The 19,931-nt window shown below is 31.5% G+C and overlaps 1 protein-coding gene across 1 annotated transcript; it reads left to right on the top strand.

Moving 5' to 3' along the window:
• Positions 1-706: 706 nt before the first annotated feature.
• LOC130444219 (serine protease gd-like) lies at positions 707-19,673 on the top strand. Its single transcript, XM_056779277.1, has 8 exons — positions 707-948; positions 3,088-3,259; positions 5,518-5,667; positions 6,511-7,020; positions 14,200-14,514; positions 17,304-17,570; positions 17,796-17,954; positions 19,456-19,673. Exons 1-8 carry the CDS (start codon positions 736-738, stop codon positions 19,653-19,655), a joined length of 1,986 nt encoding a protein of 661 aa, XP_056635255.1. The 5' UTR covers positions 707-735; the 3' UTR covers positions 19,656-19,673.
• Positions 19,674-19,931: the final 258 nt, after the last annotated feature.

A 19,931-nucleotide genomic window follows, 5' to 3' on the forward strand; every position in this document is an offset into this window, starting at 1 on the left:
TGCACCACTCGGCCTAATATGTCCATAATTATGATGTAGAGACCAGAACGCGGTGTAAGAGGTGGAAAGAACCAGATTCACAACCGCCAATAACTTATCTGATTTGGTTTGGTCTCCTATTCGATATTTAGATTTGATAGTATTCCTTTCTCAGTTTGGTTAACACAGTTTATAGTACAAAATGTTGAGTATTGAACACACTGCTCATTCCCATCACACAAACACTGATTGTCTTCAAAGGCCTTAGGTGTCGTGGTAATAGGCAAAATCTTTTAGAAATTACAGCGTACATGTTGATTAAGTTGCATTTTTCAAATTTTCGTGCGATTCTAGGTTCCAGAATTTATTGCGAAAAAATGAGATTGAAATACTAAACTGCATCATAGCTTTGCAACATGTCTATGTAGAATTTGTCACTTATTTAATTGAATTTTTTGTAATCAATTACTCCGAATATCGATTTACTCCCATTTCACACTCCATGAACTGTATTTAATATAGTTTTTCTGATTATTCCAGGTATTCCAAATGTCTATATATTTTTACTTAATCATTAAATAATTTTTTTACGATTTGTTACAGACCTTAATCTACCTCAAATTGTGGAAAAGAAGAAGGACAAGCTAATAACCAAGATCTCCCTATTATTAGGCTTTTCAAAAAAGTACTTTTTATAATATAATTATTTATTTATTTATATTTATATGTGATATAATCGTTACATTACGCATAAAAATGCATTTAAAATCAGAATTAATTTTCACTTCGTTTGTATATATAACTATAATTAGACTTATCAGATCTCAAAACTTACAAAGTCCTTGTCCAGATGTGTTCCAATATAGATTCAACGAACAAGTAGGACTTTATGGAGAATTACAAATAATTACAGAACCTACAAACTATTTACAGTTAAATCTGCAGATGTCTATAGGAAATTCTGTCAAGGTAAGAGAATTTCTGTCTTCAGATATTTGAATCAATATAGTTCAGGCCAATCTTGATAGTATTTTGAACAAATAATACTAGTCAATACTAGAAAACGTTCAATCGCTCTAGAATTAATAATTTTGTTTTATTACGTCTATAACTAACTTGAAAACTTAGAAGGATCCATCTCTTTGAACTAAATTTACGTTTACCTTTTTTGCACTAATAGTTAAACAAACTGAAGTTCCCGTCAAGACAAATTTCCTTTTGCTATAGTGTGGATTATATACAAAAAAAAGTAAAAAAGTATTGATTTAGAAGAATATATGACGTAATGCCTCTTCGTCGTTTTATAATATGGCATGAATCAAAGGATCATGTGAACCCTTGCTACTTTTGTTTGCCTATTATAGAGGTATTTTAAGGATACAAAACAGGGCCATAATGAAATGATCTTCCAATAACTAATGATTTACACATTTCAAGTAACTCCGAAGAATACTATATAGAGGAAGAAGTTTCAAATTTAAAGTATTTACAAAATGTCACATTTGATTAGTTACTCGGAGCCGAACTGAAACCAGATATCTATATCAAGATTTCATTTGTGTTGAACTGTAGAGTGACTAGATAATATATTTTTCATATGGATAGAAAATTCACGATATAAATCGGTGATAAAATCTCGGAATATGGCACCCAAGTACTACTTACATCCGGGTACTAAAGGGACTGAAGAAAATGCTGAGAGAAAGAGATAGATAAGCTTCATTGTCATAAGACAATTTTATGGACAGAGCGACATAATTTTATATCAGATAATATAAAATAACAATTTGGCTGAATAATAATTATAATACATATAATATCTTACTTCTTCCCATTTAAATTATGCCAGTCTATAGTAGATTGTAGAATTGTACCACAAAATAATGATGTCTTTCAAGCAGAAATGCCTTTATCCAGCTCCGGAACTTATCAAATGTATTTGCCACTTCTAATTCTGGAGGTAGCTAATTGAAAAATATTTTGCATAGAAGATGATGGAGTTTTTCACCAGATCAGAAGTGGGTATTGTTGAGTAAATGTCCAAATTTTTCCTTCTAGGAAATTTTAAAATGAAAAGAGCGGGGAGAGTTGAAATTTTGTATTTTTTAAAACAGAATTCACAATACGTTCTACTACTTAAACCATAAATGTAACGAATAGCTCTTCTTTGTAATTTGAACTTAGATTCGAACAGATGTAAACTACTAGCCCGTAGAAAGGCAAACCATAGCGATTTAATGACAAAACAAGCTGAGGATAATTTTTTCGCCAAGATCCCTACGTGTACAGACCATTGAAGAGCACCGTCAATATGTCAAGTCATTTTTGAGTTTAGAGGTTGTCAAACTAAATTTTTCTCAGCGTTTAAAGTGTTTAAACAGAGACAGTTCGTGCCAGACCATGATTTGAGAGTAATGAGATCTTTTGCCATGGTCAAATGTAAAGCTTGTATATCTGGAACACTTCAGTTCACAGTAAGTCTGTGACTTCATTAAAGAATACCAAAACTATATAGCGAGATTATCTTTGAATGAAATGGAAACCTCTAAATATGAGTATGAGTAATAAACACGAAAAATACTCCATGGTAATACTGAAAGATCATCGAAATACAAGAATAATAAAAAAACACATTTTCAAAATCAAATAATTCGTTAGCTTAAATTGATATAAGCCCAAAAAAAATACATACAAAAATAATGGAAGAACGCATTTTCCTGTCCAAAATAAACTAATTTGCGATAACACATATAACCCGAGTTCACCTGGAATGATTTGCAGTAAAACAACTGCTCAAACAGCCCTCAAAAGCTTACTAGTGAAAACTAACACTTGTAAGTGTACAATAATGACAAAAACGGCCTTGTAGAATATATAAGTGGCTATCATTGTACATACTCATTTTTACAACTAACATTTTGAATTTGAAAAATCTACTCTCTAAAAAGTCGAAAGCACCTACTTCCAGAAAACGATTACAAATTCTAATGTAATTGATTTGAGCTATAACAAATCCGCTAGGTATTTTACATATATATTCAATTTGAAACATTAGCTCACGTCATATATTATTGTTATTAAATAACGACATATATATCCTCATTTCAGAGCTACAATGGTAAATTGGAATTGGCGAATTATAAAACGGCAGCAGCAACTATAGCCAACGGTCAACCACTTCTCTATTACCTATATTTTCCCGTATGGTACCATATAGCGCCAAAAATTACACAGATCCTGGTTAATGGGAATTTAATTTGTAGCGGACCTAAAATTCCAAGTAAATATGTTGTCATTACCATTATATTCAAATCTCTTCCATATTTGGAATCTGCTCAACTGCACTAGTGCTGGTTTAAATAATTCAATTTGAAATTAGAAAGAAACCACACTTGATCCAAAATCCACTATTAAATGGAATTATGGCATGAATCTAGGTACATCTGATCTTTGAGAGTGATTTGAATAATAAATGCTGATTATGGTAACATTGGAAAAGTATATTGTGTAGATAAAGGTACCAAAATAAACGAGATTCATTGTAATGGCTATTAACATAGAATATAATAAAATTAAAATTATTTAAATAATTTTATATACAATGAATTTTCACATATATAAGACTTAAAATACTTTATGAGTAGAATTTAGGGTTTTCAAAAAAGGTTGACTTATTTATCTACATTGGAGTTGGAGCTATTTTATATTTGAAACTTCATTTTAAAAAAGTTATTTTAATTGAAAATACAATAGCGTAGTGACAAATATGAAATTGCATATTTCTCAGCTGAATTTGAACCATTCCACTGCAAGGCAACGACCTAACCACAAGACCGTAAGCTTATTTTTATTATAAATCGTAAGCGAGAAAATTATTATTAGAAGTTAAACAACATTTTGTTTCACATTAAAATGATGATCATTAATTTACGAGATTTACGTATGAAGGAACGGCTTGATGACTCTGTAGAAACATGAAAGATAAGAAGAATCTGTAATTCCTTTAGTAATCATTCTTTTTCTTATCGTTTTTTGGTGAAATTAATGTATTTGTAACTGTAATTTTGTTTCTAGAAATAGGAATTCGGAATTTCAATACATGACTAGTTTCGGAAGTGAAAATTTTAGTTTCTACATTTCTAGTGCGCCTCGTGAACTTATAAGCTCTCTAATTAGTGACGACTTTAGAACAAAGAATGAATCTCAAAAGAATTATAGGTTTCTATTACCTTCCTTATTTCCACGGAAGAATCATTTTTATTACAAGCCGTCAACTATTCCTTCATAAGTAACTATTATTAAATATTTTTTCTTTGCAATATGTATTGTTTTTAAAACTGTATGCAAAATTTTATGTAAATATGTCGATTAAAAGTTTGTGGAAATTTTATTACAAATTTCCATTCAAATAGATCAACAGTGTCTGTTAAATAAAGTAAATAATGTGTCGAAAGAAAAAAAATTCATTATGGTTTATAAATAACAAGAAAACACGCTTTATTAGTCAATGTTCCCGAAGGAACTTAATATAAACTATTATAATTTCTTACTTGTTAATTCAAAATATAGAATTAGTTTTTAAAAGAAAAATGTACAAAAGATTCAAGGGGATATTATTTTTCTCGTCAGTAATTTTATTCTAATTCTAAGGATTACTTTTTAGTTTGCGTGTTGTCAACAATAATTTATTTATTAAATCATATATAATTATAATATCAAGTAGTCTTTTGTATTATTTCGCAATATTTCATCTAATGCCCCATCGTTTTATAGTACATTGCTAATCAATTATCAGCAATCAATTTCTTCAATTCGTATATCACCTGATGATTGTAAATGTTACTACATAAGTCTGTTCAGCAAAATAATAACATAATCAACCACATAGCATCTACTGCATTTAACGCCATTGTTAGTTGGAAGTTGGAAGTTAGAATTTTTAGTATCGTTGGTGATATTCATACCGAACACACTGTTGACACCTCCACTACACCAACACTCACGATTACACTGTCTGACGCGCGTTTTGATTACCAAGTTATCGTCTTCAGAGACTGAAGGTCAACTTTTTGTCACACAGTTCAATTGTTTGGTGTAGTGGTAGTGTATGCAGTGTGTTCAGTATTTAACGCCACGTTATTCATCGTATCAAGTATTTCATAATGAGTATTTTTATGGATCCATTTATCACTATGATGTAAAATGTAGTATGATTATTTCATCAATATTATTTCGAATCATTTGATCTTCGGTTATAATACGATATATTTCTAAAATAACCAGTGCAGTTGACATCCTATTTTCGACGTTATTCTTCTAAAATAGCACCTACTTAAAATTCACCTTCAGGCCGGTCAAGTTTTTTATTTGTTCGTTAGAAATTATACTTGTACGTATGTTATTTATATTAACAATTCTGGTTATTAATTTTTAATAGTCTGTACAGTATCAATTGAGGAAGCCAAAGTACAACATTGTACTAACACCATACATTACTCTTTACGAAGATGGTGAATTTTTGTGTAATTTTCTTTTTAGTGAATTCAGTGCCGATTATAACAACGGTGAATTTACAGCATACGTTGAAGATCAATGTACAGCCTTTATCTACATCGAATATGCCGCCCGAAAATAATTTAATCCCAGTGAGGGATAATTCCAATATGAATTCGAATGAACCTACTGACGGTAAGTTACATTTTTTTTAATCATCCATTAACATGTGGTTAACATGTAAAAGTTTTTTCTCTGTCAAACGATTAATACATGTTTTAAATTGAGTTGTGTCTTACATAATTTAGAAACAAATCTTTTAAGTTCATAGAAAAATTAAATTAAATGAAATTGTACAGAAGATTGTAATATGCGAAGTACTTATTCTAGATTATTATTATTAAGGTTTCTTCTTGGGTAGTTATTTATTAAGTGTTAGATAGTGAATTGTATCTTACATAATTTTGAGATAAAGTCATGTAATTCCATTTAAAAATCAAATGGTACAAAATTACAGAACATCTTGTAATCTCCCGTCAGAATATGATGCTTCATTGGTCTACTCTATCAGAAATTACTCTGCATTGATTGGTTTGTTGTTTTCCTATTGACGCGAGGAAGTGGGTGCCTCGCGTTTGATGGCAGTTTAAAAGTATTATTGCCATGAGTTTCTTCATTTAGATCAACATCAGAGCAGCCAGAACTAATCAATCAATCAAGTTTGGTGCATTCAACATATAGCTCAGACTTTGCCCCCGTCTGGTCCTTTGCTAATTTCTCTTAATCCTGTAAAGTTGGCTTTAAAAAAAGCTTACAAAATTTTTTAGCTCAGAAACCTCAGCGTCGAGATTTTACCTGAAAGGTAGCAAAAGATCATTTATCAGAACGGCACATTTATCAATAATTGGTATTTAATTTATATATTGAATATTTCACTTTCCAAACCTTTTTTCCGAATAACTTTTTCCATTGCATTTTATGAATGACATCAGCAATATATTTCTGTTGTGATCTGATGAGACATTAATCATTTTTCAGTTCACTATTACCAGTTAGATGAATATGGAAGACCCAAACCACCTGTTAAGGAGCCAAATAAAAATAAATTTAATTTCAATCCTACACTACCACCGAATCGTCAAGATTTCAGGCCAATACCGGATCCACCTGGAGCCAGATCTCCACCATCTGAATCATCTAACCAACCTCCACCACCTCCTCCGCCTGGTCCATCAAGGCCACTTCGACCACCTTCACCTTATGGACCACCTGAAGTGCATCCACCACCTCCGGAATATGGACCACCTGGACGACCACTCCGACCTCCACCATATGGCCCCCCAGAATCGCATCCACCCCCTCCACCGCATGGACCATCTCGATCACCTCCCCCACCTCCGGTTCATGGACCGCGTCCATCACCACCACAATCGGAATCAATACCACAACCCCCCGCACCGGTATCTGAGCCTTCTGTAACTGGACCCCGACTAAATCCTTCAGAAATATACAAGGAAAATCCATTTTTCAATAATGGAAACATTGGAGGTGAGTTTTATTTAACAAAAAGTTTGAAATAATGATAATTTGATGTTAATATGCTTCATATAATTAATCGATATAATCTGTTCCTTAAGATCATTTTTTTCTTCTATACTTTTCTTTTTTTTTTTGGTTTAGACTTTGCTGGGGAGTGCAACTACAAATATTATTGAGTAAATCTCATCCAAAATTAGAGTGCCAATATCACATTACTTAATACTAAATAAAGATAGTTAATTGAATGTCGGTACATATCAAACTTGCATTACAAGTTTTATTCGCAGATTTTCCATTTTGGCTTTGTTAAGTCTTGTTAAGAACTTTGGTTGTCGAACATGGCAATGCAAATCAACCTTATCTCTACAGTTCAAAAGTGCTCGTAATGAATTCATAAACAAATGATCCTCAAAGAAACAAAAAGCAATATTTTCAGCAAGTTGCTTTAAATTTATTCCCAATTTGACTGATTGTTGTTTGGCTGCTACCTAGGTCTGTGTTCTTTGCATTAAACAAATCGAATATCTTTGGAGAAATTTCGTTTCATCTTCTCATCCCATGAAAAATAAAATTTTTGTGCGTTGAATTACACTGCATGTAATCAAATAAAACTATTTTTTCTTGAAATACGCTGTATTTGACGAAACATTTACCCAATTTTTATCGAAATAAAGCTTGTTTATTCACGATAAATTAACTCCTATATAAAATGTGTCATTTAAATATGATTGTTTTGTCATTTTAACGTCAGTTATTTAAGTATTGTGTGTGTTGATAATTGATACTGAAACATTAGTTTTGGGAAACTTTCGACTCGACAAATAACAAAAAATATAGAAAATACAATCCTAAAATCCACAAAAAATACTAAAGCGTCAATATGGAGACAATTCATGTAGTTTTCTCAAGTACGAAATTACTGTCGAAAATAATTCCGTTACAAAAAGTAGCAGATATATTGAAAGATTGGGCCTATATTATGAAAAAGATGAATGGAGAAGATTATACAGAATATGCAGTTAAATCAATTTGGAATTCCACTGCGAGGATGATTCAAGGAAAATATTTCAATGAATACAATATTAAATTTCATCATTTTACCGACGTAACTTTTAAAGAATAGTAAACGGAAAGAATTACAAGTTATTCCAAAGAAAAGAAAAGTAAGTTCTGTAGCATTGAACAAGAAAGATATAGTAAAAATGACAAAATAATGACAACCCAGAGGGATTACAAAAAAGATTATTTCATAGAACTTCTTATGCATTAGCTTGGAGGGAGGAAGAAGCTGTAAACTGTAAAAAAAGTCAAGATTGAACTTCATCGAGAAGATTTGAATACATTACAATATTTCCAAAGACAACACATGGTGGGTCGAAAAAATTGGGAGACAAAAAAATTAAATGGAGGTATTTATCCCGTTGCATTGTTAAAATTACTGTTACAAATAAGAAATGAAAACATAACATTTTAACGACTTTCTTCAACTCCAAATCCCTTTTGGAAAAACAAAAATTCTAGAGGTTGGTACAAAAATGTTCCACTGGGTATTAATATGATTTCTGCTTGGAACAAATATTCTGCAATTAAAATTGGACTTACTGATTTGCAACTATTTCGTAAATTGAAATTTATCATACAGTAATGCACAAAATTTATAAAACGTACATTCAATTTTGGAAAAACATGAAAAAACTGTGAGAAAATCCTAATTGCGGATCTAAGTAATAAGGAAAACTTTGATTCTAGTATTTGGTTCCAGAAATAGTGCACCTGCACCTTAATTTTTAAAGATTGCTCGATAACTATATAGGAGGTGGATTGCAGGACGTAGATTAATGGAGTGGCCATTAATGTCACCTGATCTCACACCACTTGATTTTTACTGTGGAGACATTTTCAGAGTCGGGTCGACGTTAACCAAGCAGACAATTTAGAACGAATTATATATGAAATGATTTGTAGACTAGCCACCTATATAAAAAAATATTAATTACTTCGTAACTTGGACTTTTTATGCATTTGATTTATATCAAAATTCACGTAATTAAACTGTTCGAAGTATTTTTTTCCAAATATTAACATTATAAGTTTTGTGAATTTTACTCCTTACTTTATCAGAACCCCATTTCATATTTTTAGTAACAAATTCTCAAACTGAGAAATTAGAATAAATATTTTCATTAGTCCGTGTAAAGCATAATTGACTAATTTTGCTAATACTGATTAGAGTATTAAGAGACCTTTTGAATGAAGTATCACAAGACACGCATTTTAATTTAAAAAAAAACAATCGATATTTGAAATTAAACATTTCAGAATTATTGTAGAGTGTAAATTGTTTGTTCAGTTATGAATTTTATCAAGAATTTAGCCACAATCTTTAAATGTTATCACATTTTTTGTATTACACATTTTTATTTAGAATGCTGTAGTTTTAAAAATACTTATTTATAGTGAAAGACTATAGAAGACTATACAAGAATATTGATTCACATTAACCCTAGGAGTTAAAAGAGCAGCATTTTGTTTTTGAAATTACTCTAACAATTTTATTGCACAGTTATATTAATAATATAGATTGAATAAGTGTTAGGAAACAAAAAATATTATCTAAATCAATATCTCCTCATCTTTAGTATTAATCTGATACGACTTTGGGTAATGCAATCACTATAATTTGTTACAATATAGTGAGAAAAAACGTGATTTCGGATTATATAAACTATCGTTTATTTATCAGTATTATCAAAACTTTATCTTGATAAAATTAACAACTCTATATAGTTCTAGGATGTTCCTGACAGAAAAAATCAATACATTACTTTTAACAGGACTTTTTTTATAATAAATCACTATAATTATAGTGTGTGTGGAAACGGTAAACGTTATCCTCATAAAGATATTTTCGAATTATGACCGTTACATTAAATTATACATACTTTTATCAGATAGGAATCTGAATGAAATCCAATTTGAACTTTCATCTCTTTTATTATAAATCAGACTACAGAATTTTCTCTTAATCAATATTATATAATAACGGCAATATGTTTTCCTGTCATACATTTTGAAATTATGTACTAAAACAGTTACATAAAATAATAAATATGACCTATATTTCTTCAATTCTATCGACTGCAATAAAATAGAAACGTGATCTCTAGACATACAATCTGATAAATTCTCAAATAAATATTATCAAAACTGTAAACAAATCAAAGTAGTTCTATTAGTTGACGAGTTAATCAATGGGTTGTATCAATATAAATAAATTCAATAGAAGAATGAACATTATATTATAGCGGCAAAATTTGACCTACATTCTTTTTATTTCATGAAATTAACACGAGATGATGATTCAATAATAAATATATTCGTTCACAAACCTATTGATAGATGAAATTAATAATAACAGACAGAACGACTGAGATAATTCAAATAGTGGAACTCATTTAGATTGGGAACATACGAGGATGGTCCAAGATGTACCTAGCCTGAGCTAGAGATGGCGGTAGTTGCTGGAAAGATATCACTGTATTAGAGAAAAGAAAATAATATATACATCATATGTTTCATGTTTGAAACGCCATGTTGTTTAATATTTGTTTTAGTGAATTTGTCCATCGTTATGTAACAATATACTTTTATGTGAAAAGTCGTAGACCAACCCAAAAAAAAAAGATAACCTAAATTCTACTCTGGTCGAGACTTCGTTATCAACAGTAAAATAAGTTTAAATGAAGCCGTGAGACCTGCAAAGACCAACATCGTAGTGGTCGACCAAATGAGGTGAAGACTCCAGAAATGTTGGAGAAAATCCACAAAGCGGTACTGAATGAACGTCGACTGAAAGTGTGCGAGCTAGCAAACATAGTAGGCATTTCTAAAAGTGTTATATATCCCATATTAACTGAAAATTTGGACATTAGAAAGCTGTACGCTAGATAGGTGCTGCGTTTGCTCACAATGCAACAAAATAAGCTTGAAAATGTTACCATCGAGTATTTGGCAATATTACACAGAAATAAAGCTAAATTTTTGCACCGTTTCATAACCCCATGGATTAAAGTGGATCCATCATTTCACACTAGAAATAGAAGAATAATTAAAACAATGGACTGGAAAAAGAGAACCGGCTCCAAAGAAGGCTAAGATAATTGGGATCATTTTCATTGACTATTTTGAAAAATGAAAAACTGTCAACGGCAAGTTTTATGCGAACTTATTGCAACGTTTGAGCAAAGAAATCAAGCAAAAACGGCCGCATTTGGCTACGAAGAAAGTGTTGCTTCATGAAGACAATGCATCAGCTCACACATCCGTTATGGAAAGTACTAAATTTAATGAATTAAAGTTTGAACTGCTACCTCATACTCTTTACCAGATTTAGGACCCATGAATTATTTTCTATTCCTAGATTTGAGAAATGGCTCGGTGGTCAACGATTTTCAAACATGAAGAGGTGATGTCGGCAGTTAATAACTATTTTGAGGAACTTGATGATTCTTATTATATAGAGGGTATTTATCATCGCTGGGAGAAGAAACTAAAAGGAGATTATATTGAAAAATAAATTTATTTGTATCCCAAATTTTTGTGTTTTCTTTGGGGGGCCAGGTACTTCTGAGACCAACCTCATATATTTTGCGTGTTAAATTATCCATTAAAATTTTTTTTCGATTATTTAACAAAAATAACGAGACTAAACTGAAAAAGTATATTTATTATTATAATGCATTTCTATGTTATTGAACCATGTAACTGAATAATTAGGCAACTACATAATATAAATATTCACAACAAAATTCAAACATTCTCGATTATACACAACTACTCAGCAAAGTTTCAAGAAGGTAGTAAATTGACCAAAATCGCTTTGCTATGTTTACGTTTATTCGCAAAGGTATGTGAAAATTATGCTGCACAGTTTCTTGATAAGATGCATTTTGAGAAAAAAATTGCTTATCAAAAATAGGGTGGCGGAAGGAAAAATTGAGATTCGTAAATAAGAAAATGCATTTTTTATTATACTTTGGAAACCAAAACACGGAAAGAAACTGTTCTTATGAAATGAAAGTTGATTCAATGATCTCTTGCCCTTTTTGCATATCATTTCTCACCAAACTCTCTCTCGCCAGTTGGAGATTACTGTTGTACAAGAAAACACATAACTTTGTTGAATATCATCGTAGACAAGCATCAAAGTTTTTTGAAAACGCCACCGTAGAAAAGTATTTTATTAGTTTTAAATATGTATGGGACTAAGAAATAGGTCCAAAATAATTGTATTCATCTTTAATCCCGAAAGATAATTCATGTACTTTCGGACAAAATTTTGAATTACGCAACAAAAACATACCTTAGTTGATAAAATTATAGCTGCATTCCAACTACTTTATTTTTAATCACGCTATCAGAAAGCTTATACCCAGAGGTTTATATTGATACCGTTACTTCTCATGTAAAACGTATACTGAAAAATATTTCTATTTTACTGCGGAACTACGGGAAATTTGTTCAACTTAAGAAAATAGGGATTCGTAAAACTCAATTTTTTATTTCTCCGGTAAGTTACTATCGCGCTCAATTTGTTAATAACATCCCGAAGAATGATATAGTTTTCATCAGTTGTAAATATAACTTGATTAAGAATTTCATCAATTTTAAGAAGGCAAAACTTTTATTGGGATATAAACTGTGTTTACTGTGTTTGTAAGAAAGTTTATAGATATAAGAATAGCTTTTATATTCAAAGTATTCAAAAATGATTCACATATTTTCGCTTTACACCTCCAATTTTTTGGTGAACCTTTTTTTCTTATTATTATGAGGGATCACGTAGAAAAAATGCCAGAAGACAGATGGGCAAAGTGGGCTAAAACTCAGAGACTGAACATACGCAAACCTGTAGGCAGATCACCAAAGAAGTGGTACGAGAGCTGTAGCTCAGCTTCTCAGAATTGAACAGGACAAGGTCCTATTGAAAAAGGAAGAATAATTATGAAAACGTATGCCAATTTTGAGCATGCTACAACAATTTTCCACTTTATCTATTTCTAACTTTTTTCATAGACTTTCCATGATATTTTTTTCTCCTAAAACTACGACAATTGTGTTTTCTCATGATTACTTGAGCGTTCTCTTTTCTCTTTTCCATTTGTCTAGCTTGCCAAATCTTTTTTGCCGGTCTATTGCTTTCCATTCTACAAAGGTGTCCAAACCATCTAAGCTGTTGTGTTCAAACTATTTTGACCACAGGTTCGACATTCAAGTCTTCTCTTGTCGTTTCGTTTCTTATTCTATCTCTTCTGATGTCACCTCTAATTCTGCGTAGGTACATTATTTCAAGTGCTTCAATTTTGTTTTTTAGTGAGTTTGTAAGTACCCGTCTTTTGGTACCATGTATGGGGATAGGTCGAAATATTGATTTATAAACGTTTTTTGTGGTGTTTTTGTTATTTCTTTTCTTCTCAGAAAATTCTAATAACGTTTGATTACCACGCTAATTCTTTAATTCACCTCTGGTTCCTAATTTCCATTGTTCCATTTTCAGGTCTTCTTCACTACCATCATTTTTGTCTTTCTCATATTGATATTCATGTTGCTCAATTTTTATATCCGTTTACATGTTAATAAATTATGTTTCAATTTCTCTTCATTTTTGGCGAAAAATATTAAAAAACACACTCAGAGATTCCAATTATTTTCATATTCCTGTAACCTACTTGTATCTGTTTCACTTTTCTTTCTACTTTTTTCAATACAACATCCATTGTCATCATGAATACACCAGACTTAATCCTTCTTTAGTTAACAAATCCTCAAATTGTTCTTGGTTTCTCCTCGTCCGATTCCTTGTTGTTTAATATATATTTATGACATGGTTTCTCAATTTGACTCCAGCTCATCTTTGTTGTAAACAAATCCATATTTGGTTTCCTCTGACGCTGTCAATTTCTTTTTACATGTCAATAAAACCGAGGTGTACTTTTTGAATTGTTCTCAGTTTTTTCTCTATCATCTATGTAAATATGAATTCTTGATCTTGTGTTCTTTTTATTTTCCTAACGCCGCTATAGATAAAAATTAGAAAAACACAATATATATGTGGCTAAGGAAAGACTTCATTTTTAGAGATTCAATTTCAATTGCTGCTAACTTAAAACAATCTAATGACATTTTCAGGTTCTAGACCTTCTAACATATCACCATTGCATCCCACTCAAAATACCCCAACCGAGTCTTCTAGCTTCGAATCTTCTGACACTGATGTCGATTTTCCAGAAGATTTTGATTTAGCTTTAAAGAACGGTAAACAATCTACTAGACCTTTCGATGATGTTTGTGGACAATCAATAAGCACAAATCATTTAATTTTCAATGGACGCGCCGTTCCCAGAGGTGCGTATCCGTGGTTAGTGGCAGTATTCCAGGTTAAAACCACTGGATTGAATTATATTTGCAGTGGGTCTCTGATTTCTAACAAGCACATTGTAACAGGTAAGTAAAGCAAAATATTTTTCACGAAAAATTATCAGATTAACAATGCCGCCTCATTTCACTTATTATTTATTACACTGTTTTTGTTTTATAGCTACATCATAGCTATTTACAATCAAGTGCAACAGTGTTTAATTGAAAATAGAGATTCAATTATTATAGCACTTGAAAAACTCGTCTTCATTCACAAAAAAATTAATGGGATCTTTTAGGATGTTTTCACTAACTACTATGTCAATAACAACTTTAATATTTGTTTTTTTATCGATGATAAGTAACCTAAAAGAAAGGGAATATCCGTATTTTTACTTTGCCATGTTGGAAAAGCTACTTTCTGTTTATAACATTAAGCACAGCATAGCTCTTCGGCTGCGGTGTCGTTCTTCTGTTAACAACTTGAAGAAGTCCAATTCAGTTTCAGTTTTTCCTAGGTGAAAAGAATCTAGTATATATCCCATATCCCCAATTCTAATTGAAGGTGTGTTCTGTTCATATAATGAGATGAAATTGTAAGTGACTCGATAAAAACTAAAATCTCTTTCAATTTTAATTTTCGTTTCATTTACAAAAAAATCAGTATCAAGTTCCAAAACGTAACATATATATTTCAACTAGAAAACAAAGAAGCTTTCTGTGAATAAAATACTGATTCCCTCTCGTAATATTTATGATGTGATATGAGGGAAACTTTTCCAAAATCCAGCATTCCTTCAAACATTGTTATTTAAATCATATTTTTTTAATAAAAATATGAAAAACCAACAATATTCTGCAGTATCCTTGTAGTTTCAAATTCATTTCGTCAAAATGTGATCTCGGATCTTTCAAACATACAAGTTCTGCTAAAAAATTGTCCACATACTAATCATTTTCCGGTACCGTAGATTTATTATTGGTTAGGTATATACAAAGAAAACACAAAAAATTTGGAAAAAATATATTCATTTTCAACGTTATTTCCTCTTAGCTACAAACACCACAATGTTCAATAAGTTCGTTCAATACCCATTTTATAAAAAGACCCGTCAAGCTCTTCAAAATACCCATTAACTGCCGACATCGCGTCTTCATTGTTGGAAAACCTTTGATAACCGAGTTAGTTTTTCAATTCTGGAAACAAGAATAATCCGAGGGGGCACAATTTGGTGAATGAGGTAGCAATTCAAACTTTAATTTATTAATTTTGACCATTACAATAACGGATGTGTGAGCTGGTGCATTGTTTTGATGAAACAACACTTTGTTCTTAGACAAAATCGGGCTTTTTATCTAATTTCTCCGATCAAACGTTGCGATAAGTTCGCATAGTACTCGCCTTTTTTTTTAAATAATCAATGAACATTATTCCACGCGCATCTCAAAAAACTGCCGTCATGACTTTGCCTGTAGGAGGAACGGCTCTTTAGAGCCGGCCCTCTTCCCCTTTCAATCCATTGTTTCGGGTGGTATGAACTCACGTTTCATCCATAGCTATGAAACGGAGCAAAAATTTAGATTTACTTCTGTGTAACATTGCCAAACACTATGTCTGCTAGCTTACACACATTCAGTCGACGATCTTCCAGTACCGCTTTGCTGATGTTCTTCAACATATCTGAAATCGTCACCTCATTTAGGCGACCACTGTGATGCTGGTCTTTGCAGGTCGTACGGCCTCGTTTAAACTCTGCTACCCAATATTTCACTGTTGATAAAGAAGGAGCAGTCTCACCCATCTTTTGTATAGGTTGGGTTGAGGGCTTTCAAATAAAAGTATTGTATCACATAACGATGATCAGTTTTTTCCATGTTTACAAATTCACTGAAAACTTTCATTATTAATGGCTGCCAAACAAATACTAAATAACGTGGCGTATTCAAACTTTAAACATTTGCTGTATAGACAGTGTACTTTCTAATACAGTGTAATTTTCAAGCAACTACTGGCATCTCTAAGTCAGACCAGGTACTTCTAGAATAATATTCACATTTTTTTTATCTGATTCGTATAGTTTTTTGGACAAATATTTGACGCGACACTGGAACTATTTCAATTTAACAAGTGTTCAGTGACAATTGTAACGCTTCTCAGGGGCAAACTTCATTTGTAGTTTAAGTTTTTTTATAATCCGTAATTTAGAATCTTATAACCCCTCTCTATATTGTTGGAACGTTTCTTCCTATAAAGTTGTGTCATTTTGTTTTATATTCCTTGAGAACGTTTTGTACGTGCATAGAAACAATGCACTGACGTTTATTATCGTTTTTTAATCAAATAGTATGATTCCAAACTTCATTATAAATTCAAGATTCATTCGTTATTTTTTGCTGAAATATATAAATCAAAAAGGCTGTCACGTACGTGTACCAAGCACTATTATTAGTTATTCTTCCAGCATCTCGAAAATTAGGTGCTCGAGCGAGATCAATATCATTTATCTTCAAAATAAAAACTTTCTATGATTTGTGCACTGAAATCAAAATATAATAGAAATATCATAACCTCTTATTATTTAGTTCAATTGAAAATGAATTTTTTCCCAATTTGAAATGAATTTGTCGCCAAAATATGATGAATCCTAAAAAATAAGAAGCGGCACACTATTTTTGTTCACTTAAAAAAATTCTAAAATTCCATTAATTATCTCGGATATTGAACGAATTAATAAAATTCAACTAAGAAATTTCCTGAATTTTGACATGTTATGCGAGCATCGTCATTTTTTATTAAAAACAAAGAATAGAGCAAAGATTTCAATCAACAGTATGATATCAAGAGTTTACTAATAGTTTTATTTCTTTTTGTTTAGCTGCACATTGCGTAGAAAGTGACAGAAAAAAGCTCAGACCTCAAGAGCTTTTATTAATTCTGGGTAAACTGAATATCCATAAGTGGATACCCGTAAAAGGAGAAAAAATAGTGGAACCTGTGTCTATAACGATTCATCCTGATTACGAGAGTTTGACCAGCGATGCCGATATCGCTGTATTAATACTTGACGAAGCTCTGCAGTTTACAAAATATATAAGACCTATTTGCCTCTGGAAGGGAGATACAGATTTAGACTATATTGCAGGTGAGTAATTAAAAAAATCGAAGCTATAGGTTTCCATTTTGATCAATAAATCTGATGAAAGGAAGTAGATCAAATTCACTTTATAATGAGAAATAAGAAAGAAATGTTATGAAATAACCATTACTATCACATATTTTATAAATTATAAGTATCCTCAGCAACCACATGTCAATTGTATCGCCAAATGAATTATTTTTCTTCTCTGAAACACGGAACATTTTTTAGGGCAATTTGGTACAGTAGTTGGTTGGGGAAAAGACGAACACGGCGTTTTAATGACTGAAGAACCAAAACAGACTGACTTACCAGTAGTGACACAAGAAAAATGCCTGGCTAGTAATTTACAATTTCATTACATTACATCCAATAGAACATTTTGTGCAGGTTAGTATTTCTGCTATCTAATTATCTAGGCTTTATTTTGATAAAATTTGATTTTGATATACGTTCACGTTTAGTATTGATATTAATATATTAAGTAAAATGATATAGAAATTTGATTTGAGTGAATTTTGAATTCAAAATCAACTTATATCTAAAATATATCAAAAATTTTGAAATTTTCTATTGACGTAAGTTTTATTGTAGATGTCAAATAAAGGAAACAAGTCAAACCGTGCAAGACCTTCTTCTATCGTGCTGTCTTTTTGTCTACAGTTTTCTCTATGTCTAGAAATTTGATCTCTTAATATTTGAGAAGTTTCAAATTCACAGAATATTTCACGTTTATCCTTGATGTTTTTCACATAATCAACCAAGAGATTTGAATACTTTTTGATGGTTCTTATTTTTTGTATCATAAAATTATTGGCGGATCCATAACCGCCATTGAACATATTGTATTCAAAATGTATGTCCTTACTTATCCTTAGTCATCCTAACATCTTCTTTCTCCTTATTCTTTCCTCCATAATAGGTCTAACGTTTGTTCTTTGATCGATATCTTCCCTCACTCTACCTCTTTTGTGGTAGACCTCTACTACATGTTGCAATTGGAAATTCATCCCTTGCTATTTTCACCAGTCTATCGTCTGCTATTCGACTTATATCTGATGCTTTAGCTTCTTTCTCGGTCTGATAGTGTTTTTTCCGATTTCCGCCTGAGAATTTTCATTTCTGTTGTCTCCAAGAGTTTTTTCATTTTTGATGTTTATGGTCTTGTTTCTGATATCTCTGTAAATGAGTGCCTTCGATTCTTGTCTTAGGTGTTTGTTCCGCCATACTACGTTCTGAAGACATCCCGCGACCTATTTTCTCTAGCTACTTGTCCTCTTACCTCGTATTCTACGTCTCCATAACTGGTTATGTCAATTCCAATGTACTTGTAGTTCATTCTCTGTTTTCTAGTTCTAATTTCCATCTAATGGGTTCTTTGATGTTGTCATGCATATGGGTTTTTCAGTCGAGATAGTCATATTATACTGTTTTCCTGTGAGATTCAAGATATTTAATAATCTTTAAGCGACTCTTCTTGTCTTATACCGCTATTGACTGGTATGGGTTTTGTTTGTTTACCATTAATGCATGCCTGAACTTGATTCTCTGATAATGTTTTCGATGGTCTGGATTTTCTGTTTTTTAGTTCATCAGAGCTTGGTCGACTTCTTGAATGGTGAAAAGCTCTTGATCCTATCGACGATTCTAATTACAATATTGAACTACTTGTGACTCTCTAATTGTCGAATATTATCATGGTGGAGATTTTATGGACATTTATTTTATAGAAACACGTCCACGGATTAGCCAAAATTCCATCATTCGAAATGTTCTATCACTTCGAATTCGACACGGAGGTGTCACCTCGTTTCCGAACTATTCATTAGAAGAGACTATTTGTTGAAGAGAATAATCTCTTTGAAAACGTAATTTTTTTTATGTATTCCAGGTTTCCGAAATGGAACCGGTCCGTGTAATGGGGACAGTGGAGGAGGATTCATAATGAAATTGAATGGAAAATGGATATTGAGAGGAATCGTCTCATTATCAATTTCGGAAACGAATACTAGAAGCTGTGATCTATCAAATTATGTTGTTTTCACCGACGCTAGTAAATTTTTAGATTGGTTATTGACCTTTCTTGAATAAAATTAGAATTTATGATGAGTTGTATTTTATTTTATAACATAATAGTAATCCAACCAAAAAACGTCTATTTTTTAAGGTATAACGGTCGATTCTTATCTAAAAAAATATTACCTAAACGTTTATGAGTCAGACGATTCAATCGACAACGATTCTGTATATATAAATAAATGTTTCTGAGAATAAATCTTAATTTATTTAAATTGATACCCAAATAAGATTCCAAATCCTAGAATTGGTTGTTGAATTAACAACCGCGGGAAATGTAAATTGTAAACT

The sequence above is a fragment of the Diorhabda sublineata genome, chromosome 5, assembly GCF_026230105.1.
Source record: "Diorhabda sublineata isolate icDioSubl1.1 chromosome 5, icDioSubl1.1, whole genome shotgun sequence".
Taxonomy (NCBI): domain Eukaryota; kingdom Metazoa; phylum Arthropoda; class Insecta; order Coleoptera; family Chrysomelidae; genus Diorhabda; species Diorhabda sublineata.

Bases quoted from the DNA above. Each gene is read 5' to 3' on its own strand.
- LOC130444219 (XM_056779277.1), top strand. From the start codon at position 736: ATGCATTTAAAATCAGAATTAATTTTCACTTCGTTTGTATATATAACT. The intron at 949-3,087 runs GTAAGAGAATTT...TCCTCATTTCAG, and splicing joins CTATAGGAAATTCTGTCAAG to AGCTACAATGGTAAATTGGA. The intron at 17,955-19,455 runs GTTAGTATTTCT...TATGTATTCCAG, and splicing joins CAATAGAACATTTTGTGCAG to GTTTCCGAAATGGAACCGGT.